The sequence below is a fragment of the Rhamphochromis longiceps genome, linkage group LG6 (assembly GCF_057381845.1).
Source record: "Rhamphochromis longiceps isolate RC_006_pf linkage group LG6, R_longiceps_female_GT1.1, whole genome shotgun sequence".
Taxonomy (NCBI): Eukaryota; Metazoa; Chordata; class Actinopteri; order Cichliformes; family Cichlidae; genus Rhamphochromis; species Rhamphochromis longiceps.
Genome location: NC_140562.1, coordinates 46,080,153 through 46,106,548, shown reverse-complemented (window position 1 = coordinate 46,106,548; position 26,396 = coordinate 46,080,153). Strand labels below are relative to the sequence as shown.

The following is a 26,396-nucleotide window of genomic DNA, read 5'->3' as shown; positions in this document are numbered from 1 at the left end:
CTCTTACAATAACAGCTGACAACAGCAACCATGGCTGTTGTTCCTACAAGGTCACATTTCACACCTCAGTATGACTATGAAAAGACACAAAGCAGCCCAATTACACAAAGGCAAACTAACCTGTTGCAAGAGAGCGAGACAGGAAATCAAAGGTACAAAAGTATATAATAAAATAAATATATATATATATATATATATATATATATATATATAATAAAAAGAAACAGAAAAGTACCACGAACACTGCAAATCACTTTAGAAGAAAGAAAAACGTCAACACAAGCTGTCAGAAATGTGATAAAAGAAGACAAAGCTACGAAGAGAAAACGACAACCAGCGAGCCGCAAACCTGCTGGAAAAGAGAAAAACTACTACTGGAGGACATCAAACTGTTAAAACAAGTGACAAAAAATGACTAAAGTGACACAGTCCTTTAAATTCGTTTATGTCTCTTTTATATTCAAGCTTTTTAAATAAAGATAAAATTTGAATGGACATCTTTAAAATGATTCGATGATCTTTAATAACCCAACCAAGTTTGCAGCTCACACACACTGATCACAAACACTGCTGCGTGTCAGCGTCCAGGTCAAAAATGCTAATTTATAATAAAAATATATATACATAAATAAACAAGGATGGGTGTGCGAAAATGAACAATCGTAGACCGATTAATCCAAACCATCCCTGTCAGAGTTAGATCAGGGAGAGATGCTGTGACCTGCTGTGACATGAACAGCAACACAAGCTCAGCTGAAACGCTGGAGCACGATTGCTCAGGAGAAAATCAGAAACCTACCTTGGCTCAAACTGTTTCAGGTGAAGATCAAACTCACTGATGGACGATGGAAAAGAAGAAAAAATCAGAAGGGTGACAAATGCACAAGACTTTTCATCTGACAGAGAGCTGAAACCCCGACACTAAACCTCCTCCAGAGGACCAGCGAGAGGCTGTCAGACGGCGTGGAGACGAGGAACAGAAACACCACCTGATGATAACACCGAAATAACAACAGAGCCGACGGAGCAGCGCCGTCCTCTCCTCAGCACCTCCTCTCCCTCTGCCGCCCGCAGGGTGACGTTAACAAAGAGGACACGAAATCAGCAAATCAGATCACGTGTAACAAATTCATTCAGAGCCAGGCTGTTTCCTGCAGCTCCGCTCTCACGTTTCCTCTTTAACGGGGGTCAGATTACTGAATCTGTAGTTTGGTGAGTCCACACCTCACGTCTCATCCTAAACTGATTTGGTCCTCCTCTGCTTCCTGCAAACTTCAATTCAGTTTGATTTACACAGCGCCAAACCACAGCAACAGTCGCCTCAAGGTGCTTTATATTGTAAGGTCGACCCTACAATAATCCATACAGAGAAAAACCCAACAATCATATGATCCCCTATGAGCAAGCACTTTGGTGACAGTGGGAAGAAAAAACTCCCTTTTAACAGGAAGAAACCGCCGTTTATCAGACTGATCTATGGACCAAACTGCATTTTATTCACCCCGTTACCTCAGCCTCGTCTCCTTTACTTCACTTCAATCAGTGCTGGGAGGAGTTTCTCCTTGTACCACCGCTACAGTGAAAACTTATCCAGAAGTACTCGAGCTGTACTTCTCTGGTCTCAGCTCTCTCACACAGACCTCCCCTCTGAGAGTTGAACCTGAGCTACAATCAGAGATCAGCTGTGTCCAAAAACAGCTGTTTGGCTCCGATTTAGTCAGATTTAAACAGGCGAGTTATGAAATCATCCTCCCGCCGTACAGGTGGCGTGAAGGATGGAAATATCTACTGAGATCAACCAATCGGTGCATCAGGCTGTAAGCATGGGAAGTTTAACATGGGAGTCTATGAGGACTGACTCACTGCTGCCTCCGCTGGATGTCAGAGGAACTGCAGGCTTTGGTCCTTCTGGTCCTTCACTTGTGGTACAAAGTACCAGCAACAACAGTACTAATCCTCACACGCCACAGTACTGCTGTATACTATTACCACACCATTACACCCTATAAAATCACACAACATTACACCAGCTACCCTACAGCATCACCTACGTCTGCATTACATCACTCCATCCCAGAGGCGTGACGATGACCTGAAGAAGCCCAGCTGCCGCAGAGTAAACCCGGCCTGTGGTGCTTCTCTGAGCTGGTACTCACCTCTGGTCCTGACACAGCAGCAGCAGGAGAAGAGAGTGCGCTCAGGAGGGAGAGCCGAGTCCGATAACTGCTCTAAATTTAACAGAAAAACATGTCGTACTAAACATGGCTGCGTAGCTGCCTGCGTGCTGCTTATCGTCCTTCTGCTGGCGGGCCATGGCCATACAAGGCTCTGCAGGGCCCGGGGCCATTCAGCAGCTCCTCGTCACCACCGACACGTGGGGAGATAACCGCTAACGGCTAACAGAGGCAGGAATGCTGGGACAAGTGCCTCGCAGCCACCCCCACCCCCATCCCCAAACCCCCACACATGACATCTGCACAACCTTCACAGGGAGGCATCCAGAGAGCGACACACTCACACCTTTAAACACGGTTCCTCACAGCAGACGAGCCTCGCACAACTTCTGATTTTATTGTAAGTTCTTAATATTACAACGAGATGCTTTTTGTGACTGAGGCTGACACCTGTGCAGGTTCACCTGCAGATTGAAACCCTTGCTGCGGGGTTATGAGGACAGAGTTCAGCTTTAAGCATTCACAGAGCAACACTTCCTGTGATTATCGTGATCATTTCCTGCAGCAACATGCTCGTGCTGCGGTTCAGTCTCAACGATGAAGGTTTAGGAGTGAACTGTAAAACTCGTGCTTCTGGTGTCTGTGCAGACCAATCATGAGATAAACACGGGGGTCAGCTGACCCTCCCAGAACCACGTCTCATTTTCTGTTATTTTCCGCTGCATCAGTGCAAGTTTACAGAAACTCGGACCTCCTCTCAGCATCAGTGACATGGATCAGAGAGCAGAAACCAGCACTGGTGCATTGTGGGTAAACTTTCAGGTGTCTGCTCAGAGCAGGTGAGAGCAGGTGCTGTTTGAGGCTCATGATAGCTGGGATGTTAACGTCCATACTGATGATGGCTCTGACCTCTGCTGGGAGTTTTATGAGAGTCATGGACACGTTTCGTTTTTACCAGCATGTATCTGGCTCAGCTCACGCCAAAGGGCACTCTGGACCTTGTTCTCAGGACATTTTTACTTCGGACCAGCGCTGTGTTATTTTTATTTATCTGTATCTGTCCTACACCAGTTCAGCCTGTTGTCCAACACCAGTAACTTTACCTGAGTTGGCGAGCTTAGTGGTACCATCTCTGTTACCTACACCAGCAGATCAAAAATGTCCCACAGAGCATCACCCCCAGTGTGCTCACTGTCGTTTCCTGGCCTCTGGCAAAGTAGCTGCTTCAAAAATGGTGTCATCCACCCACTTTTGAAAAAGGAACATTTGGATCCTCCTCTGATTGGCAGTTATAGACCCACCTCCAAGTTGCCACTTACTGCTAAGATCTTAGAGAAGCCTGCGGCCCTCCCTGAGACCTCACTGAGTCAGCTCTGAGAGCATCAAATGATGATGCAGAATGACGACGGTTGCTGTTCTGTGTTGGAGCTCATCTTTTCATTCTGCTCAACAGGTGCTGGGTTGGTGTATCAGGATCTGGCTTGGAGCGCTTCTCTTCGTACCTGTCTGACACCAACAAGCTCACCTGCTTGCTCAGGTGTCAGCAGGCTGGTGTAGTGTGGGGAGTAGTGAGTGCGACAGCTGAGCCTGAGCCAGCACAACAACCAGAAACAACCAGCAACCAAGTCTCGTAGGCTCAGACGACTGCTGCTGCAGCACAGGAGGAGGGGCCACAGCCCAACAACAGCGTGAGGAAGAGACGAGGACGGTGAAATTAACGTGGTAAGAAAACAGATCACAGGTGTCGAACTCCAGGCCTCGAGGGCCACTGTCCTGCTTGTTTTCCAACTAACCTGCCCTTGTAGCTTCTTACTGGCAAAGCACACCTGATCCAGGTAATCAGCATCAGGTTGGGCAGGGATATCTCAAAGCCAAGCAGGATGCTGGCCCTCGAGGACTGAGGTTTGACAGCCCTGAAGCAGATGTAGGGACATAATTAGGAAGGAAGAGACTCAAAGACTCAAGTAAAATAAACGGCCACTCGACTACGACTAACAGCTAACTGCTAACAACTGTTGATGGTCACCAGTGATGGGAATAACGGCGTTAGTTTTTTCAGTAACGAGTAATCTAACTAATTACTATTCCTATCGTTGCAACGCCGTCACCGTTACTAACAAGATAATGCGGTGCGGTCGCGTTACTGTTTTTCAACAGACGGTTGAAGCTGTCTTCAGCTTATCGCACCTTATATCAGTTGCACGGAGTAATCTGGGCGCTACAGCTTTAAGCAGCTGCGCGCTCCCGCGGACGGCGATCACTTTCTGCCCGATGATCAGTGTCTAGCACAACACCTGGAGCTCAGGGGGCAAAACAATGGCATGAGTGCTGCTGTTTGACTGAGCAAGAGTAAAGGAGTCGTGGTAAGACAATCACATGACCACTTACAGACAAAGCAACAAGGTGACATATACCAGTTTTTAAATTGTGTTGATAGGCCATGTAAAACAGAGTCATGCTAATCTGGCGACACTCTCGATGGAGGACATTGAACGACATCTACCAATTCAGAACCACGATAACGGAGTTCTGGCTGATTGGAGCCGGCTTATTGAAGCACAGGACGCAGCTACAGCTGTTCAAAATCCCATAAGGCTGGCCGGCATGATGGACGATGTTTTGAAAGCAATATGGATAACATGTTGGAGAAGAACGGGAATTGAGAGACCTGGTGACCTGTGACGGACATTAGACCAACTGTAAAAATTGGATGCAGTTGTTGGCACTAAACCCAAACGTTCACCATCTTCACTCATGTGGCCATCCCACTGGCACCAGCTGAAGGCTGCCGAGGTCGAAGCTGGCAACAAATTCTTCCATGATAACAGGATTGTTGTCTTTGTCCCTCCTTCAAGGCCGCCCACGCTGATCGAAGAGTGTTGACTTTTGCTTAACCGGGTGAAGGGACACTCTCTCTCGGTTGAACATGGCACACACACACACACACACACAGACACACACACACACTCACACACACACACACACACACACACACACACACTCACACACACACACACACACACACACACTCACACACACACACTCACACACACACACACACACACACATACAGACACATGCATGTATACTGACACACACACACACTCACACACACACACACACACACACACACACACACACACACACACACACACACACATACACATACAGACACATGCATGTATACTGACACACACACACACACACACACTCACACACACACACACACACACACACTCACACACACACACACACACACACACACACACACACACACTCACACACACACACACACACACATACACACACACACACATGCATGTATACTGACACAGACACACACCCCCTCCAAACGCCTTCAAAGCTCATGTCTTCCATGTTGTGAAATGTGATGATTCCTGTGCTGAGGTGTTTTTTCTGTTGTCAAACTGATCTCCCCGTTGGAGCTCAGTCCGGGGGGGTCTTTTTTCTCCTCGTCTTTCCTCGTGTTGTGCATTTTCCATTGTTATGCCTCTCTGACCTGTCAGCCCCATGCGATGTTTGTGTAATGTATGTATGGTCGGACAGGTAAGACGGCGCTGGCACGGCTGGCAGCCTTAACCTAATTTCCCTCGAGATGAATAAAGTATTTTCAATCAATCAATCAAGCAATATATACTTGCGTTTTTCCTCAATAGTTTGGTCACGTTTACTGTCTAAGGACAGCGCAGCGAGCACTCTCTGCTTATGAGCTAAAAATAAAAAACAAAACAAAAAACAGCCCGTTCGTGTTGGTGGAAAAATGCACCATGTCGACCAATCAAAAGTGATATAGCAACATGACGTTTACGAAGAGGGGGAAGATTTAGGAGTGACGGCGAGAGAGAGAGCGAGTTTTGAGATGTGAGAGATTTGTGACGTTTAGCGTGTTTGGAGTGTGTAGTTAATGTGTTGTCTTGTGTGTTTAGTGTGTAGTGTTGTGCATAGTTTTGTGTTGTGTGTCAGAACAATGAGGCGACTGCTGTCTCCAGGTAGAAACAGGAGTGACACACCTGCTGCTGTCAGACCTGCAGGCATCAGGCTGTGATGTTTCCTTTATAGTGGACAGAAATATTTGCAGTGGCACAAATAATTTGTGGCACCTTATTGAAGAACAGCTGATTGTTCTGTAAATAGTTTGAAATGGTTATTTTAAAAAAGGGTCAAAGGTAAATGGCTGCAAATAACTTTGTTTGAAAACTTGTGCATATGATTTTAAAATTGGCCGTTTATAATTTAAAGTTATGAAATATGATTCAATGAACATGTTTGTGGTTGTTACAGTAAAAAAACTTTTCTACTCGAATTTGATGTTTTTTGTCTGATTTTAGATCAGTTGTGTTACTACAGTAGTCAAAATGAAAACACGACTGTAGATTCAGACACGTGAGGCTGTGCTGATGAGACCAAACAAGGCAAAGGAAACAGTTTTAAAGGTGAAACGTGGAGGAAACATCAGAAGTGGTTAAAAATGGCCGATTACACCCTGGACCTCAGAGGGTTAAACGTGTTTTTTAAAGTAACACAATAGTTACTTTTCAAGTAATTAATTACTTTTAGAATCTTGTAACTCAGTTACTAACTCAGTTACTTTTTTACAGAAGTAACTAGTAACTATAATTAATTACTTTTTCAAAGTAACTTGGCCAGCACGGATTGTCACACACTGCAGTGAAACCAAGAACCCAAGCACAACTTTCAGTTTTCAATATCAATAATAAAAAAATAAATATTCATATGCAACAAAATGATGGTATATTAATTTTTTTAATTATTGATATTATCCAGCTGCTCTGAATGCTCGGGTTCAGGCACTATTTTGTACCCTTTGATCTGTATGAGGTCATGCAGAGGGAGGGTCTTTGTATAGTCATCTCACATACTGAAGCCCCACCCACTTGCTGGACAGGCCTGTTTTTGTGGTCAGCCAGTCAGAAGACATTTGGCCAAAGTGGAAGGTAGTTTCAAAGGGGGAGGAGCTAAAAGAGCATGTTTATGACATTTATGAAGCGAGGGGCCGAGGACGAGATAAAGCCGGATGTTGTTGTCCTGACCTCAGATTCCCCAGCATGAAGCAGACCACCAGTAAAGCACTGACAGACAGACACTGAGGCTACCCCGGCACTCAAGCACTGTTTCCCAGGACTGAGGAGGCCGAGTTTATCTCTGCCGTCTGATTATCACCGCTAACATTCCTCTGTCCTTTATTTTTAAGTGTAAGTGTGTGTGTGTGTGTGTCACATTCTCACAGTGCATCAAACACTCCACCTGTATCTCACAACCTCCAGCCTCTCTCTTTAAAGTCCACAAAGACGGAGGTTGATGCAGGCACAAAGGTTTGGTCACAGGTGTCAGGAACTACTGGACTCAGAAGCAGACGGTGGTCAGGAGGAGGAGGAATGGGCAGGGAGCTTTGAAATAGACACCAGACACATTTTATTTTTGTGCAGTTTTTCCACACTGTGCCGGAGGTGTGGTCCATGACTCGGCTGCAGGGGAGGAGCGGCACAGTGAGCTCAACGGGGTGGTGCTGGGGCGGCAGGTGAGAACACAGCTGGTGGCGTTTGGCCTGATGACAGTCTTTCCCCCTTTTTTAGCGAGACGGGAGACGAGAGGAGGGAAGCTTGAGACAGCTGAGACTGGAGCTGACCAGACTGAACTGTCACAAAAGCAAAGTCAGAAATAAACGTGACATCGAACTGTGTGTGAAGTTCATTTTATACACACGTCGCTAAAAGTTGAGCTGTTTCCTGTCGAGCTGCTGCAGGTTTACTGTGCTCCATTTAAACTGTATTTCTGTACGTACAGTTTACGTGACGTGGGCTCAGTGTGACCTTCAGACAGCCTGCAGAGTCAAACTCATCAAACTCACTGTGCCTGGTTATTGGTGCTCAGCAGCTGGAAGCGCCTCCGCTCGTCCTCTGTGTTCTTGCCGTTTTCCCTTTAAATCTGTCACATTCAGATCCTAACAATTTAATGACAACAGCCCCGAGTTCATTGAACCGCTGTAGGTTCAAACAAGGATGTGTGTATTTTCCTCCAATAAAAAAAAAAAAATCTAGTTTTCTATCCAGCATAGCTACCCAGTGACAGCTTTATAAACAGAACCATCTTTCATTGGTTTTTAAACTGTAGGACCAACTTTCACATTGCAGTAACTGTTTGAGGAAAAAAGGAAAAGCTGCTCGCCTCCCAAAGTGTTAAAAGATGCACAGAAGAGCTCTGATGGCAAACTTCAGTCAGCAATTTCACCTCCTAAAAACAATGGTGTTTGATTCCAGTGCAGGTGGTGGGCGTGGCTTCAGTCTGCTGACTCCACCCCTCAAAGATCAGTACAAACGTCACCACCCACCAGAAACATGGTTGAACATGAAGTAGGGCTGCTCAATTATGGCAAAAATGATAATCACGATTATTTTCACTGAAATTGAGATCTCGATTATTTGACGATACTTATTTAACCCTATAAGACCTACCATAGAACCAAGTCCGCCAGAGCTTATATTATTTTATTAACATGCTGTGGAGCCATTTTTGGGAGCATTTCAAGTTGCTATACATCAATACAACTGTTATAGCCCATATTTTAATAATATGTCTGCATTAAGTGCATAGTAATTACATTAATTACAAAAAAGTGCAATAAACTACAAAAAAATTGAAAATCGTTTTTGTTTTTTTACATATATTTCTACTTGGAGAAATTTAAGAGGTTTATCCCTCAAAACTTTAAATACAAAAAAGTTCCAAAAAATAGTTTCCCACCACAGGAAATTTATTTTGAGTGTCTTCATAGTTTTATTTTGGAGATACAGCAATTTTTATATACTGCAGGAAAAACAAAAAACAATCCTATGATGCAAATTTGCAAAGAAAACAGCAGGTGCATCAAAATAAAATATTTCCAGCAGTGCAATCTGAGTTCTAAGCATCCCAGAAACTATTCAGAAAAGTATAGAGTCAAACATGACTTATAAAAACACCACTATAGGCTTTTAAGGCCTACAAGTAAAAAACTACATTTTCCGCGAAAATGACGTCACTTCCGGTTTCGGACAGGAAATGGCGGACATGCGATAGTTCGCGTTGACGTCGTTTTCATTGTGGGAAGTGTTACGAACAGCTGATCGGATCGGCAAAGCCTGTTTCTGGAATATTATGTTTTTGTTCCTGCAAGAGCTTTTTATGCAGTTTTTGCAAAGCTTTATGTGGAAGGAAACCGTGACCGAGGACAAGCTGATGGCATCAGATGTAAGTACAACTCCTCCGGTTTCATATGCAAAACAAATTATTGTGCTAGCTTACACGGTTCCGGTTCTACAGGGATTTAAAGGGTTAACAATAACAATGTATTGAATAATTCACCGGAAGGAAAGTTCTCCCTGTCTCTGCCCCTCCCTCCCATTCATTTGAATACATTGCATTACAGCTCCCTGGATCTACCCCCACCATCATATGTACTGTTTATCGGCTACCTGAGCCAAATGAGGAGTTTTAAAATGACTTTGCTGCTCTTCTCACTCACTTCTCTGAACTTTCTCCAAATCTGATAATTGTTTGTGACTCCAATATTCATATGGACAATGACAAAATCCTGCCTGGAACGTTTTGGGTTTTCCACTCATTCTAAAGGACATATCTTGGATTTGGTATGTTGTTCTGGCATCACCCCCACTCACTGTAAAAATAAAATAGGTCGTCTACGTCCACTGTGAACAACCATCACTGATCAGAGGGCAGGGTCCACAGCCTTTTTCACAGTCACATGGTCAATAGTGGGTCATTGACGCTCCCACTAGGGCTCTCCACCATTTGGTCTCAGAACTGGAGAAGCTTCTCGGATGAAACATCTTCAAGAAAGTTAAAGAAGTCGAGACGCTTTTCTTGCCGAGCTCCTTGGATCAGCTTCTCTGGCTCTAAGCTTTAAGCTAACTTTCCATTATGAATACAATAATCCAATAAAAACAGAAGCACTTATCAATAAGACATTGTAGATTTTTGAAGATAAAATGAAATGACCCCGACCACACAGTCCCATACAGCTCATGATATCAGCAGCTGAACAAACGCAGCAAAGACAGGAGGCACTGACGATACACAGGAAAATTTCAAAATAAAATAACGGGATAAAATAAGACAGGCTGTTATGGTCTGTAGGCAGCTTGTGACTCCTTTAAGCAAAAGCCCCATATAAATGATTATCGCTTGCTTAATAAGAACTGCTGAAGAAATAATAAAAATATAAACAAAACGTACAGAATAACTGTTTCAGGCTTTATGTACGAGGTACCCTGAATGCAACACGTCACCGTCATCATCGAGGATCTCTGCATCGGCCTCGGGCAAAAAAAGACAGATTTCTTCTTTCCTGCTCAGAGTTCTCCTTTCACCTCCTCAGCACACAAAGAGGAGGCTGTGGGGAGTCTTTCATATGATCACAATCAGACTTAGAGATTTAAAACGTGTTTTTATTCTGTATTAACAGTGAGTGCTTGAAGGTGTGAGGTAACAGCTGCAGGGCTGCATGCCCGCGTCCATCACACAGGACACTGTGCGCCCTCTAGTGTGCGAGCAGGTGCAGTGCAGATGAATAGGTTTCACAGCATGAACCCCATCAAGTCCTCAGCTGTCTCACCCAGTGGCGGTCCTAGCCTGTTTGGTGCCCTGGGCGAACACTCCCTCTGGCATTGGATTTACAACATTATGAATGAAATGTGCTCTATCTGGAAGCAGCAGGCCCCTCCCCTTTCCACGGGTTGTGTGTGAGACTTGAAATCATCAAAATGTAAACTTTAAATTGTTATTGATCCTTTACCCCGAGTCCTAAAGTGTATATTTATTTTCTTACTCCTCTTATATACATAGTTTATTTACTTGCACCGCTGTAGCTGGAGCCTCGTTGTCTCGTCTCTCTATATGCTGGACTGTCTGTAGCGGAGATGACAATAAAGGGCTCTGTATCATGATGTCTGGTGTTTTCGTGTTTGTTGTTTTGTTTTTATGTTGTTTTATTTTGTACGAGCAATTTTTTGTACGAGCAATTTTTTATATTTTTTTTGCCGATGCCCGTGATGCCCCCCCCCCCCACCACGACGCCGCCCCGGGCAACCGCCCGTATCTAAAACTGCTACTGGTCTCACCAGATGTTAGTGGACCATTAGTGGCAGGTCCTGGGTCAGTTTTCGGTCGTTTGTATTCCAGTTATTGATTTTCTAGCTCCATGATGGGTGACTACGCATGTTTATAATAAGCACACCGTAAACTTAAACAAAGTCTGAATAAAACATTTCAGTTAACAGGAATTAAAGCGTAACACTGAACTAATACAGCTAAAGACAAGAAAAGTACATTTATAGGAAATGACAGTTACTCGTGCTGTACAAAATCTATAATTATTATCATGTAGTAACAGTTACCCAGCAGTAAAGTACATGGGTGTAGCATTTCCACTGTGTGTGTGGAAAGCACAGGCCACACTCAAACAGGAGACCACACCAAGGAGTCACAAAGCTGACCTTGAAGAGCTCGTGTTGATCGCTACAATGAGCCCGGCCTGCACCCCTGCAGAGTTTCATCAGGATGGACTGAAAACATTCCCCGGCAGGGTCCTGAGTCTGGGACGCTGTGTTTACAGCACGTTCATTATTCTGAGATGTATTGAGTCTGCTCTTGGTTTTGATTTCTATTCCGTATCCTGAGTCTCTGTTCAGCTGCGTTCCCAGATGTTTCCTGTCTGATTCCTGGTTCCTGTAAGTTCAGAAATAAAACTGATTCCCAGTCCTGCATTCGGGTCCACTGCTCACTGACACACAGCCTGTCGGGACATTTCCAGTGTTCACATGACACAGAAGCTGCTCAGTGAGAGGTTGCGTCCCGTCAGCTGGGTTAGGGTTAGAGGTTGGAGGTTTTGCATGCTCAACCTCAGGGCAACAATTTAGTTGCCGCAGCTTCTACCGAATATGAAACAATTCTGTGCCCTGTTACCATGGTTCCGAAGACATATATGTATTTCTTGTCCCCCCACCTCGTTTTTGGTTTTTGCCCTTTATCCCCGTCCCTCTTCCCCGCTGTTTTTCTTTCCCTCTTTCTTTCCCCAGTCACGTCTGTCCCGTGTGGAGCAAGTGAAAATAAAATAAACAATAAAAACAAAGATCAATCAAATAGACCAATTCAGCAAGGCTGGGATGGTCCATTTGGCAAAGTAAATCCGTTGGGCATCTTTCTTTGCCTTCAGACAATAATTTTGGGTTAGGGTTAGGGGTTAGGGGTTAGGTCGGTGGTGTTGCTCGTGAGCACAACGACCAGCTGTGTCCAGAAGATTTAAGTTATTTATGAACCCAGTGGGCTCGTTTCAGCGGCCTGATTTACAAAAACATAGAAACATAGCAAAACACACACAAGTTCAAAGACACGTCAGTGAGAAAGTACGATAACAAGAACACGCCTACATATTCAGCCACCCGGAGCATAAAGGCGCTGACTTCACGTCACAGTGAGTCAAACATCAAGTCGCTTTTCGACATAAGCCCAGACTCTCGTTTCTACGGAGAACTCAGAAACACAGAAGAACCGAACGACAATGTGCAGAACCCAAACCCAGGATAAAGGGGTTCAGTGAATGTGGTGTGGAAGGTGTGGAGGAGGGTCCTTGAGCCAGAGCAGATTCTGTAGAAGGACAGCGTGCCCGCAGGCCAGTCCACATACACTCCTGCTCTGTTAGAGACAGAGGAGAAGGAGGAGGAGGAGATGTCTTTCCCTGTGTTGTTGTGCCACACAGAGTAGTGATCAACATCAGAGCACATCAGACTCCACGACTGACCGTTGCATCCAAACTTGCAGTCGATACTGTCTCCTCTCCTTCTGATTCCTCTGTAACTGACTGCGATATCCACCACTCCTTTCCACTCCACCTCCCAGTAACAGCGACCAGTCACACCGTGCTTGCACAGCAGTTGAAGGCAGAAGTCAAACCTCTCTGCGTGCTGGGCGTAAGGCTCCTGCGTCGACAGTGCCGTCACTTTCCTGTTGTTGTCGGACAGCTTGAGGTTTCTGTTGGCTGTGCTTGTGTCCAGTGTGAGTTCGCAGAAATCTGAGAGAGCGGAGAAGAAACAGCAGCAGCGATTTGTCATATTTGCATGCTGAGTTAAGATGGCGCCGGTGTGCTTGACTTGCCATGTGTCTGTCTCGCCACTTTTTACCCTCCCTTTTCCCTTTACCTTCACTTATTGACCTCGGCACTGTGTTTTTTATTATTTTTTTTCTAGTCGTATGTTCATCTAGTGGTTGTGCACTGATTACATATGACAGGCAAACACTTTTAAATCTTCGTTCTTTCCATTTGTTTTGAGCCAACCCCTGCTGGAGTGTGGGCAGCGCTAATCTACCACAACTGGATTCGTCCTTCAGCTTCTCCTCCCTAATCTCCACAAGAAGCGCTACAGGAAGCGGGGAAGAAGGAGTGGCCGTCGCGTCCGTCTCAGGGCCTTTCTCAGAGCCAGAATTACGGACCATGTACATGCTCACCTGGACACGCCATCATTTTCTCCCTGGACTGCTCTGACGCTAAGTTGCTTAATCATTGCTGGATTTACCCAGTTGATCATCAAGCCTCCTCTGCCCGTTCTGCAACACGCTTTCCTGCTCGGATTTGGATAACGTTGCGCCAACGGGGATTTGTTGAAGCAATCTAAGCACATCGTGCTTCTAGAGGTGACTTACTACCCTGGCCACGGATTGCATTGCTTAATGTCAGGTCGCTGATAAAAGACCTTTGTTTTAAATGCCTTTTCTCTACTAACAGCCTTGATGTTTTATTCCTTATGGAAACCTGGATTCGCCCTGGTGAGCTCATCCCTTTCTCTGAACTTCTTCCTTTGGACTGTGCCTATTTTAGTTCACCGACGCTTTCTGGTAGGGGAGGTGGTTTAGCCTCGGTTTTTATATATGACGTATATAATGTTCGGTAACCTTCCTCACCTAACTTTGCTAGCTTTGAAGCTCAGTTATTGGAGATGACTGCTTCCACGAGCACTCTGTGTGTGTTGGTCTACCGACCACCCAAATATGACGAGTGTTTCATCTCTTGGGTTCCGTTCTTTTTAAATATGACTCTGTTCTTATTCTTGGTGAACATACACATCTGTTGTAAGGATGGCCTGCTTGCTTAAGACTTTCTGGCTTTTATGGACTCTTTTAACCTCCTTCAGTGGGTAAATGAACCAACCCACGTTAAAGGCCATATTTTGGACTTGGTCTTTACGTATGGCCTGGATATCTGCATTAAGGATATAAATGGGATTTCAGATCATTTCCCAATTATTTTTGATATTGGCTTATCTGCCGTTGGACCGCAGTCTGTAGCTACTTCTCGTCTGCTACGTGTACTCAGCTCTGAAGCTGTGTTAAAGTTTGCTGTGTCTTTTTTTAGTTTTGGCATTCATGATACCTGACTGCTGCTCAGTTCGCTCATCTGATGGTTATGCTGATATTTTGTTATCATTATTTTCATCTACCCCTGATTTGGCTGTACCTGACGACTGTTCTCTCTGTTCGGTTGATGGTTGTGCTAATATCCCGTTATCTCTTTGTTTTTCTATTCCTGATTCTGTTGCTCCCACTAAAATGAAGCGCCCTAGAACCTACTCTCATTGCTGGCTTAACGATACTACGCATGCCTTACGACATGTTTGTCGCCGTGATGAGAGAAAGTGGAAAAAAGATAAACTTCAGGTCTCTTATGATATGTTACAGACTAGCCGCTCACAGTTTCAAACTGCTAAAATGGCTAAGGCATCTTTTCTTTCCAAAGTCCTTCTGGCTTATGGTCACAACCCCCGTATGCCGTGCCCGTGTTACTTTCGACTCTGAAGCAGCTGGTCGATCAACTGAAAAACACCAATGCTGTCTTTGATATTCTCCCATCACGCATTGTTAAGGGCTGCTATGATGTAATTGGACTGAGCATTTTATTCTTAATGAATTTTTCTCTACTCTCTGGATCTGTCCCACTGGCCTTTAAGCATGCTGTAGTCCAGCCTATTCTGAAAAAAAAAGAATCTTGATTGTTATGATCTCTTGAAGTATAGACCGATCTCTAAGCTTCCGTTTCTGTCCAAGATCCTGGAGCGACTAGTTCTTTCTTAGCTTCAGGCATATTTAGACACGAACAACATTGCAGAGAAATTTCAGTCTGCCTTTAAGCCGCGGCACAGCACTGAAACGGCCTTGCTTAGAGTTCTCAATGACCTTCTTGTAAGCACTGACTCTGGACGCTCTGTGGTCCTGGTTTTATTGGACCTTCCCTCTGCTTTTGATATGGTCGATCATAACATTCTTCTATTAAGACTTGAGCATACTGTGGGTAAAAGAGGCACTGCCCTTAACTGGTTTAAATTTTATCTCGCTGACAGGTCTTTTTCGGTTAATTTGGGCAACTTCTCATCTTCCTCAGTACCTTTACGCTGTGGTGTATATAATGAGAAGAGAGGCCCTGTTCTCTTCTCATTATATCTGCTCCCCCTTGGAGCAATTTTTGAGAAGTATAATATTGCCTTTCATTGCTATGCTGATGATATACAGATTTATTTTGAGATTACTGACGATCTTGCTATGTCTTTTCACTATTTTCCTGAATGCATGCGTGAGGTTAAAGGTTGGTTCAAGAGTAATTCTCTTGTCCTGAACGAAAAGAAAACGGAGATCGTGGTGTTCGATAGTAAAATCCCCCGCGACCAATTGTGTGCTGCTCTGATGCCTTTTGCTAGCTCCCCTTCTGATTATGCCAGTAATTTGGGCATATTACTGGATAGCTCGTTTAAATTTGACAAGCAAGTGTCTGCTGTTGTGAGGTCTACTTTTAATCAGCTGTGCCTCATTTCTAAGGCTAAGCACTATATTCCACACAATGACCTGGAAAAACGTATTTACGCATTCGTGACTTCCAGGTTGGACTACTGCAACTCTCTTTACATTGGCCTTTCCTCCTCCCTTCTCCTTAGATTGCAGACTGTCCAGAATGCGGCGGCACGCCTTTTGACGGGTAGCAGGAAATCTAAGTGCTCCTTTCAGAGCACTTAGATTTCCTGCTACCCAACTTCTTCTGGAGCAACCGTGTTCTCGGCTGAAGTCTCGGGGCGACCGTGTGTTTGCTGTAGCTGCCTCAGTCTATGGAACAATCTTCCTGCTGCTATCCGGGCGTCTGACTCTATGCCATTGTTTAAATCACGGTTAAAGACTTATTTATTTAATCTTGCTTTTCCATCTAGCTAATATTTGGTGTGTGTGTTGATACATTTTTATCTGTTATGCTTTGTTAAATACTTGTATGTATTATGATTGTCATGGTTTTATGTTTAATATGTGCCGGGTCCTTTCTCTTTCTCTTTTCCCTCCCATCTCCTTTTCCTATCTTATTTTGTCAAGCCCCTTGGTATACCCTTGGTTTTTTAGTGTGCTTTAGAAATAAATATTATTATTTGATTATTATTATCAGTTGATGCGACGTCTGCTGATTTATGAAAAGACTGAAGAAAAACATCACAATGATTCATTGTTCTGGCTCTTTAGTCAAATTCAGAATAACCTGCAGATTGAAGCTATAACATATGCTGACTTCATGAATCAAAGAGAACAAACACTCACATTTCTTCAAACCAGGTTTCAGCCTCTGCTCTCCACCATGCTCCAGCCTGGATGACAAACAAAGTCTGAATGACACTTCAGAAAGATTTTTTAATGAATCACGACCTTCAGTCATATCCACCACTGAGATGAGCTGTAATCTGTGCTGCACACACAGACAGTCATAACTCTGAAGTGTGTTTCTGTTTGTGGTGCATTCTAGTGTTGCATTGAAGATTTTGTGTAGTCCAAAAAAGTTGACGTCCACACTCAGCCTCACATTCATTGTCTGATGACGACATTCACTCCGAGTCAGGTGGGCCCTTGTATAAGACGCTTTTTAGACTTAACAAAGACACACTCGCCCAGATGTTACATTAAATGTTAACAAACAATGAATAAAGTCTCAGATCGTCTGATAACCAGACTAATTGAACATGGATTTGTCTTTAATCCAAGACTTCCCAAAGACTAAACCTTCAGTAGCTATTAGCAGCTGTGAACCAGCCAATCCCACCAGTGTGACACAAAAACACTGTGTGAGTCTCATTTTAATCTCTTGCCTGAGAATTTTAAGCTTCCAGTGTTGATGCTCCACTCCAGCAGAAAGCAGCTTGGTGGCGGTGTCTCCTGGATGGTTGTAGCTCAGGTCCAGCTCACTCAGATGGTAGGGGTTGGCTCTCAAAGCTGTGGCTAGAGAAGTACAGCCCTTCCCTGAGATCATACAGCCTGACAGGCTGAGTATGCACAGAGAGAGAGATATAAAATGAAATCAGCTCGAGATGTTATTGGTATCTACTACCATACGAAATTTAAACATGATAACTTGAAAACTGTGGATGCTAGACTGTTAACAAGCAAACAAACTGAACTGATTATATGTGCCTTATCTTTGAGGGGAGAATGAACAAAGCCACGATGCTCTAACTGTCTGCATAATGTCGTCACTGGAATTTATATAGATTCATTTGCTGACACAGAAAAATAAGACAAAAAATGTAATGCTTTACGTTTAATTGAAATTTACAGGCAATGTTCTTTCGGTCCTTACACGTGTGATTGTGGGGGGTTGAATGATCTGGACTTACTTGAGTTTCTCCAGTCTACAGCTTGGACTCCCCAGCCCAATAGACAACAGCTTCACTCCTGAATCGTGCAGGTCGTTGTTACTCAGGTCCAGTTCTCGCATGCTGGATGGCTCAGAGCTAAGAGCTGAGGATAGAGCTGAACAGCTTCTCTTTGACAGATTGCATGCACTCAGCCTGGAGGAGAGTTAGTGAAACAAAGTGATACTCTTTCACATGGAGCAAGAATAGCAACAACAACAACTATACAATTTTTTGTTTACTCGACTAAAATGATTCAGTAAGACAAATCAGTATGACACAGACTGAAAATGTTATTGGTTGACAAAACCCCTACATACGTATTACGTATTATCTGTCCACCTACAGAACTTTGCTGGCTTCTTTCGTTATTGGTAGCAGTCTCAGAAAAGCATCCTCTGAAGCAAAAACTGAGTATTTCTTCAGATCAAACACACCCAAATCTTCTTCCGATGACAGCAAGATGAAGACCAGAGCTGACCACTGAGCAAGAGATAGTTTTTCTGTGGAGAGCCTTCCTGATCTCAGGGACTGTTGGATCTCCTCCACTAGAGAAGAATCATTTAGCTCATTCAGACAGTGGAACAGATTGATGCTTCTCTCTGGAGACAGATTCTCACTGAGCTTCTTCTTGATGTACTGGGCTGTTTTCTGATTGGCCAGTGGGTTACTGTCCGTCTTGATCAACAAGTTCTGTAGTTTCTCCTGGTTGGTCTGCAGTGAAAGACCCAGAAGGAAGCGAAGGAACAAATCCAGGCTTCCATTTGGACTCTTTAAGGCCCTGTCAATGGAAATCCTGTGGATCTTCTTCGAAGATGTTTTGCTAAAAAGGAGTCGAAGGTTTTTCAGAGACATTCGTGGTAAAGGCATCACATTTTTGTTGCTGTTTATTAGAGACATCTTCACATAAAAAGCAGCCAGAAAATCCTGAACACTCAGATGGACGAAGCTGAACATCTTGTCTTTCCCTTTCCTCCCTCGCTCCTCTTTAAAGATCTCTGTGGAAACTCCTCCACATGCTGAGACAAAGTCAATGCTGCTCTCTCTCAGATCCTTCTCATAGAAGATCAGGTTGCCCTTTTCCAGCTGCTCAAAGGCCAGTTTTGCTAATGACTTAATGTATTGAATGCTCTTCTCTGGGCCATACTTTTCTTTTGTCCGATCAATCTGAAACATCAGGAACTCTGCGTACATCTCAGTCAGAGTCTTGGGCAGCTCTCCTCCCTCTCTGGTTTTCAACACATCCTCCAGAACTGTTGCAGTGATCCAGCAGAAGACTGGGATGTTACACAGGATTAGGAGACTTCGTGATGTTTTGATGTGGGAGACAATCCTGTTGGCCTGTTCCTCATCTTTGAATCTCTTCCTGAAATACTCCTCCTTCCGGGGCTCAGTGAACCCTCTGACCTCTGTGATGCTGTTTATAAACTCTTGGGGGATCTGATTGGCTTCAGCAGGCCGTGTGGTTATCCAGATGCGAGCAGAGCATAACAGTTTTCCATTAATGAGTTTTCTTAGCAGGACATCTGTTACTGTTGCCTTTGTTACATCGACAGAGCGAATGTCTTCAGAATGAAGGTCGAGATGAAGGCGGCTCTCATCCAGCCCATCAAACACAAACAGAAGTTTGAATTTACTCTTGTCATAGTTGGTGATTCCTGATGACTGAACATCTGTAAAGATGTAATTAAGAGCCTCCTGTGGGATGCCTACAGTTTCTGGGATGCATTCATGAATGAGCTCTGCCAAACTGAACTTTTCTCCCTTCAGAGGATTCAGCTGACGGAAGGTGAAGGGGAAAATCAGATGCACATCTTGATTGGATCTTTTTTCAGCCCAGTCCAAAACAAACTTCTGGACAAGGAAAGTTTTTCCAATTCCTGCGATTCCATTGGTCATCACTGTTTTGATGGGTTTGGATTCTCCAGAAGGATGCTCAAACATGTCTGTGGGTTGAATTGATTTCTCTGCTTCTGCTGGCTTCCATGCCTTTTCTAACGTTCGGACCTCGTGCTGTGTGTGGAAATGTGCGCCACACCTGGCTGTGATGTACAGCTCTGTGTAGATATCAGCCAGATGCTGTGTGTCTTTTGCCCACTCTTCTTCTGCACCCAAAAATTTATCCTGGAAATTTGACTGAAGCATCTGCTGGTAAAATGTGATGGGATGTGGCTCTGGTACTGGAACCATCATATCTATGTCAAAAATGAAGGATAAAAAAACGAAAGTGTAAAGTGTATAATTAAGATATCGAGGATTATTCAGCCCCGAGCCCATATCAGGTTTACTGGCATAAATTACGATGTTTCAGCTGTTTGTAGTTATTATAATTTTATACATTTTAAAATATTCCTTAAACCAGTGATATAAAGACTAGTGCTAATGAAAGTATACAATAGTCTACTCTTTTGGTTTCAGATGGTAGTAGTTGTTACCAATATGGAGAAAAAAAAATTTTATATAACATTTTGAAAAAACTCTTATAACGTCATTTAAGTGATTTGGTTATGGCAAACAGCAGAAAATGTGTTCATACACTTAGGTTGATATGGGAGGTGAATAACTACAAATCATGTTTTCTTTGCTCAGTTTCCCATGTTGTTATCCTCCCATAAATGGCAGAAAAGAGTGAATAACTTCATTGTTTTAGCTAACTACAGAGACACTACTGCTGTGTTTACCAAGCTTTGAAGTGAAAGTTTCAGTTTAGAACTTTGACCTTTAGTTTAAATCTTCTCTAGTAAGCTATGTCCAAGGTAAACTGCAAGTATGCTAGGTAGTATATAGAATGATTAAAACACAATAGTCTAGTGAAATCTCCAACTAGGGCTGAGCGATATGACCTAAAATCCACATCATGGTATAATTTGAAGCATGTGCGGTAACAATATGTATCGCGATATATTCTTTTCTTCTGTATAACGTATTTTACACACTATAAGGCGCACTTAAAATCCTATAATTTTCTCAAAAATCGACATAGCGCCTTATGTATGAATTCTGGTTGTGCTTATTGACCTCAAACCGATTTTATGTGCTACACGGTGCTCAAAAATCTGTCAAAAATGTTTTAGTCTGACTTTGCTAAGCTACGAAGCCGCATCGCTTGATGGATTGTTGGAGCATTACAGCTGCCGTAGTCAGGAGTGTCACGGAGTAATCTGGGTCCTAAACTCTGTCAGGTTCAGGTCCCAAAGTCAAACGATCACTGTGGCGTCACTGAGAGTTAAAAACTGTCTAAATTATTTCATCTTTAATAAAATGATCAGCGTTGCTGCTTTACCAGGTGTAACAATTAAGTTTAACATCCAGGCATCCATGAAAACAGAATTTATTACATTTAACAGAGTTAGAAGTTAGCAGGAAGTTAGCTCGCTAGTTTCGCTAGTTACCTAAACATGATATAGCATGTTCAGACTGAGAGATTTCTAAAACAAATTCAAACGTACAGCTCTACTATCACTTCCAACATAAATGAAGATAGAAAACTAAACAGCAGTGACGTTTATAGGGTTACTGAAGTTGGGCTAGCTGGTATATAATGTTGTGCTACGTGATCGCTAGCAAAACAGCTACGTTAGCATAGCATTAGCACAGTGAAGCTGGAGGATGAGCGCTAACTTCTTTCCACTCAATAAAAGTTAACATGAGGGTTTCTGGTGGTTAGGGACAAATGCAATCACATGGCAGGATGCTGTAAACGGACCAAACCTCAGTCAGGAGAACAACTGAGATAATCCATCCACAATACGAGGTTAGTCATTAATATACTGCAACAACATGGGAATAGAGCAGCTGCAGAGAATTCAGCATTAATGAATCAATGGTATGGAAGTGGAGGAAGCGCAGTTTTTGGCTTTCCCCATATTCCAAAAGTGCTCCGTCTCTTTGCTATTACTGTCGCCCGCCATAATTTCCAGTTTATGCTGTTTATGCTACTTTCTCTGTATCTATGAAGCGCCTTGAGGCGACTTTTGTTGTGATTTGGCGCTATATAAATAAAATTGAATTGAATTGAATTGTTTGCAGCCGCTGCAATGCTTTCGACCAAAACAGGCAGCTTGATGACACCATCAACATGCGCTATCGTAGTAGAGCGGTATAGTCAAAATGTCTGTGAAGGTTCTCAGTCATCCAGGTCATCGTAGTCAAAGGAGCTTGCAAAGAAAAGCGTCTGGGACCCACACCCAGTTTCCCACCTTGGCTCAGGCGATTAGAGGATCATCAGGGGGTCCTTTTGTCCCTCTGTGGGGGGAAACTCCCACTAGGTTTATATCTGGGACTCTCCACCATTTGACCTTAGAACTGAAGAAGCTTCTCGGATGAGAGGTGAAACATCTTCAACCAACTTAAAGAAGTCCAGACGCTTTTCTTTGCAAGCTCCTTTGACTATAGTCAAAATCTCTACTGTTGGCCAAATTTATATCGTTTCTACTGCCCATCCCTATCTCCAACCTTTGTAAAGTTAAAATTCAGTAAAAGATTTGGATTAGAAATGCAACGACATCACAAATATTGAGTATTTGTTAATTAGCCAATCATCACGTTATCAAACCTGACAGTAGTTTTACCATCAGTCTCAGAAGTAGGAGCCTGAGTCTTAGAGGAGAAAAGTCCTTTCTTCTTTTTAGCCTTCCCAACACTGCCGTCATCTCCTTTCTTCTTCGTAGTCTTCCCACCATCTTCATTATCCGCTTCTTCCTTTGAAGTCTTCCCATCACTGTCATTGTCCCCTTTCTTCTTTGGGCTCTTCCCACCATCTTCATCATCTGCTTTTTTCTTCGAAGTCTTCCCATCATTGTTATCGTCATCTTTCTTCTTTGCGGTTTTCCCACCATCATTTTCATCCCCTTTCTTCTTTGAAGTCTTCCCACCATTGATGTGCACTGATAGACAAACAGACATTATGAGCATTAAAAGAATATAACCTGCACTTTGTTGAACCTTTTCAGACAGCAGTGTTTGTCTCTTCCTGTGACTGACCTTCGGTTGTTGGGCTGCTGACAGAAAAACTCTGCAGCAGGTCATTTCTGTTAATTCTCTCTAAAACCACCTTGGTCACCTCCAAAGCTCCTTGGAGTTCATAGGTTTGTATGATCAGGTCCACAGTTTCCAGTCGCTTTGACGTCTCCAGGCGGCTCTTTCTGATGGCAGGGCGCCCCCGAAGGACATCACCATGCTGCAGGAACCACTTGAATTTATCAAACTCTTCATCTCCCAAATCTTCCAGAGTGTTTAAGAGGTCCTCTGATGTCATCACGTCAGATAGTACTGCAGGCTCTTGTGGTACAACTGCTTTATTGGTCTCTGTTTACCTGTCAAACATGAAATCAGACTTTAAAATATCAGCTGTTCCCTTTATACAAATAAAGTTTATTAACAGGTTATTATGATTCTCTGTTTGTCTAAATTGAGATCAGTTCATGGAGCGCCTCGTTGGAAAATAATGCAAATACAGCATTAGAACTTTGTGGCTGGAAACATGGAATGAGATGTCTGATTGTCAGTGATTGTCTGTAATTGTCAGTGATTGTCTGTAATTGTCTGAGTGTCAGTGTCAGTGACTGCCACTAACTGTCAGTGATTGTCTGTATTTGTCAGTGAGTGTTTGTCCATCAAAAGATGGCGCCAGTGTGTTCGGCAGCCCGTCTCCACTGCTCTCTGCTGCTTCTTACCTTTCTGCTAATATGCTATTCAGGTGGCTCTGCATTGCTAACTTATGACCGGCTTACTCTTCTAAGTCTCCGGCCACCCTATACTTAGGGGTCATACTTCCATGGATCGGACCCGTGGTGGAATTTAGGAGATACCACTCTGCTGCGGACGGATCACCTCTCAGGAATGATCTCCGCTTCCTTTGCACAGGAGACGCTACAGGAAAAGGGGTAAACGGAGTGGTGTCCGTGTCCGCATTAAGGCTTACCTAAAGGCACGGCTGGCTTTGACGTCGATGTGGATGCTCTCCGCCTTCCCCCGACTTTCTGGGAGCACTTTACCTTTAGATTGTTTAGGCATCGATGGATTCGCTATGCTGAGTTGCAGGCCCGCCCTGTCGCCCCAGTGGTTTATTCGCCGGCTCCATGTTGGATTAAGCCTCCTAAAGGCGGCATGTGTTATGGCAACCTATGCCGCCCGAGACGTGCTTCCAACTGCGACTCGGCGTCTTCGACTCGGATGGCGCTATTAAATGTTAGGTCGCTGACTAATAAGACTTTTATTGTGAGCTATTTTTTTACTGCTACAGGACTGGATTTACTATTCATGACGGAAACTTGGATTCGTCCCGGTGAGTCTTTCCCTTTCTCAGAGCTCCTTCCTCCGAATTGTGCCTTTTTTAGCTCACCGAGACCTTCGGGCAGGGGTGGAGGACTGGCAGTGGTCTTATCACTGGCGATTTTAACATTCACATTTGTTGTAAAGATGATGTGTTTGCCAAGGATTTTCTAGCCTTAGTTGACTCTTTTAATCTTATCCAGTGGGTTAATGCACCTACCCACCTTAAAGGACATACCCTTGATTTGATTTTTTCTTATAGACTGGACATTTGTATCAGGGACATCAGCAACATTGGAATCTCCGATCATTTCTCAGTCATCTTTGATGCTGAGTTATGCAAATTGGACCAGAGCTTTGAGGGTCCTCGACGTCTTGTGCGCATAATCAATCCTGGGACTGTGGCTGAATTTTTGGCTGCTTTCTCTAAATCTGTTCTCCCTGACTTTGATCGTTCTACACCCTCTTCAGTTGATGATTTTGCTAACTCCTTTCTCTCTACCTGCTCCTCTATACTGGACGTTGTGGCCTCTATGAAAGTAAAACAACCTAGAAGCTGCTCTCAGCCGTGGCTAAATGACTCTACGCGCTTTACGACGCGTTTGCCACCAAGCTGAGAGACGGTGGAAAAAAGATAGGCTCCAGGTGTCTTTTGATATCGTTCGCAGAACCCACCTGGAATTTCAGAAATCTGCTAAGTTGGCTAAAGCGGCTTTTCTGTCGGGTGTCATTGCGGATAATAGTCACAACCCACATATTTTATTTAAGACTTTTAACTCATTGTCCAACCCTTGTCCTGAAATGCCTAGATTGGCTTCCTTAGCCCGTTGTGAAAATCTTTTAACTCATTTTACAGGCAGAATCTTATCTCTAAGAGTCTCACACCCCCCTGTGATGAGTCAGGCCCCAGCATTACGATGCTCTTCTAACCTCAATCAGTTTGATCCAGTTTCGCTCCCTACTCTTAAGGGTATAACTGATCACCTAAAAACTCAAACGCTGCTCATGACATCCTTCCATCTCGCATTATTAAAGATGGGTTTAACATTATCGGGCCCTGTGTTTTATCATTAATTAACCTGTCACTGTTATAAACACGCTGTAGTGCAACCTATACTCAAAAAGAGCTCCCTTGATCAGAATGACCTCGCTAACTTTAGACCTATTTCCAAACTCCAGTTTCTGTCTAAAATCCTAGAGAAGATTGTTCACTCCCAACTTCAAACTTATTTGGTTGCAAATAATATCGGGGAAAATTTTCAGTCGGGGTTTAAGCCACACCATAGCACGGAAACTGCATTACTGAGAGTCTTTAATGATCTTCTCTCAATTGCTGACTCAGGGCGCCCTGTGGTGTTAATTTTGCTTGATTTGTCCTCTGCTTTTGATTTGGTGGACCATAATGTCCTTTTAATGAGGCTTGAGCATCTGGTGGGCATCACGGGCAGTGCCCTTAGCTGGTTTAAATCCTATCTCTCAGAAAGGTCCTTTTCTGTCACCATGGATACCTGCTCCTCCTCCATTGCCCCTGTTACCTCTGGTGTCCCCCAGGGGTCCGTGCTGGGTCCCATGCTGTTCTCTTTATACTTGTTACCCTTGGGCCGAATCTTTGATAAATACAATATTTCTTTCCACTTCTATGCGGATGACATTCAAATCTATTTTGAACTAGCTGAGGATGTCACGTCGTCGTTGCAACACTTCTCCGATTGTATGAATGAAGTTAAAATCTGGCTACTGAGCAATTCCCTCATTTTAAATGATAAGAAGACTGAAATTGTAGTCTTTGATACTCCCTCCTCTCGGGCTGAACTAACTGGTATTTTTGGGCCCTTTGCTGACTCCCTTTCTGACACTGTGAGGACCCTGGGTGTTGTCTTGGACAGTTCCTTCAAGTTGGACAAACATGTGTCCTCTGTAGTTAAATCGAGTTCAATCAACTACGTCTAATCTCTAAGGCCAAGCCCTACATACCATGTAAGGACCTGGAGAAACGTATCCATGCCTTTGTTACATCCAGATTAGATTACTGTAATTCCCTTTACACTGGTCTCCATTCTGCCCTCGTTCACAAACTGCAGCTCGTTCAAAATGCAGCTGCGCGTCTCTTAACTGGAACTGGCAGGTTTGAGTCTATTACTCCAGCTCTTTCCGACCTGCACTGGCTCCCTATAAAACTTCGTATTGATTTTAAAATCTTATTGCT

At 43.8% G+C, this 26,396-nt stretch overlaps 2 protein-coding genes across 6 annotated transcripts in view; both read right to left on the bottom strand.

Annotated features, from left to right (window-relative positions):
• The window catches only part of slc8a1a (solute carrier family 8 member 1a), a 29,162-nt gene extending 26,892 nt beyond the window's left edge, over positions 1 to 2,270 (bottom strand). Inside the window, exon 1 of one of the 5 annotated variants that reach the window (XM_085408178.1) lies at positions 2,157 to 2,270. The gene's annotated coding sequence lies outside the window, so the exon portion shown is untranslated. Of the gene's footprint in view, positions 1 to 799; positions 1,167 to 1,509; positions 1,654 to 2,051 lie in introns of those variants that run through there. The other 4 variants (XM_085408177.1, XM_085408179.1, XM_085408176.1 and 1 more) reach the window with 4 other exon arrangements.
• A 10,298-nt stretch (positions 2,271 to 12,568) lies between these two features.
• On the bottom strand, positions 12,569 to 23,206 carry LOC146668932 (NLR family CARD domain-containing protein 3-like). The gene is made up of 7 exons (XM_085408175.1): positions 22,901 to 23,206; positions 22,489 to 22,803; positions 18,264 to 20,112; positions 17,900 to 18,073; positions 17,375 to 17,548; positions 16,833 to 16,879; positions 12,569 to 13,281 (listed from the first exon to the last, which is right to left on the bottom strand). Exons 1-7 carry the CDS (start codon positions 23,172 to 23,174, stop codon positions 12,734 to 12,736), a joined length of 3,381 nt encoding a protein of 1,126 aa, XP_085264301.1. The 5' UTR covers positions 23,175 to 23,206; the 3' UTR covers positions 12,569 to 12,733.
• Positions 23,207 to 26,396: the final 3,190 nt, after the last annotated feature.

Bases quoted from the DNA above. Each gene is read 5' to 3' on its own strand.
- LOC146668932 (XM_085408175.1), bottom strand. From the start codon at position 23,174: ATGACATCAGAGGACCTCTTAAACACTCTGGAAGATTTGGGAGATGAA. The intron at 20,113-22,488 runs GTAAAACTACTG...TTTTTGACATAG, and splicing joins TCCTACTTCTGAGACTGATG to ATATGATGGTTCCAGTACCA. The intron at 18,074-18,263 runs GTAGGTGGACAG...ACTCTCCTCCAG, and splicing joins AAAGAAGCCAGCAAAGTTCT to GCTGAGTGCATGCAATCTGT.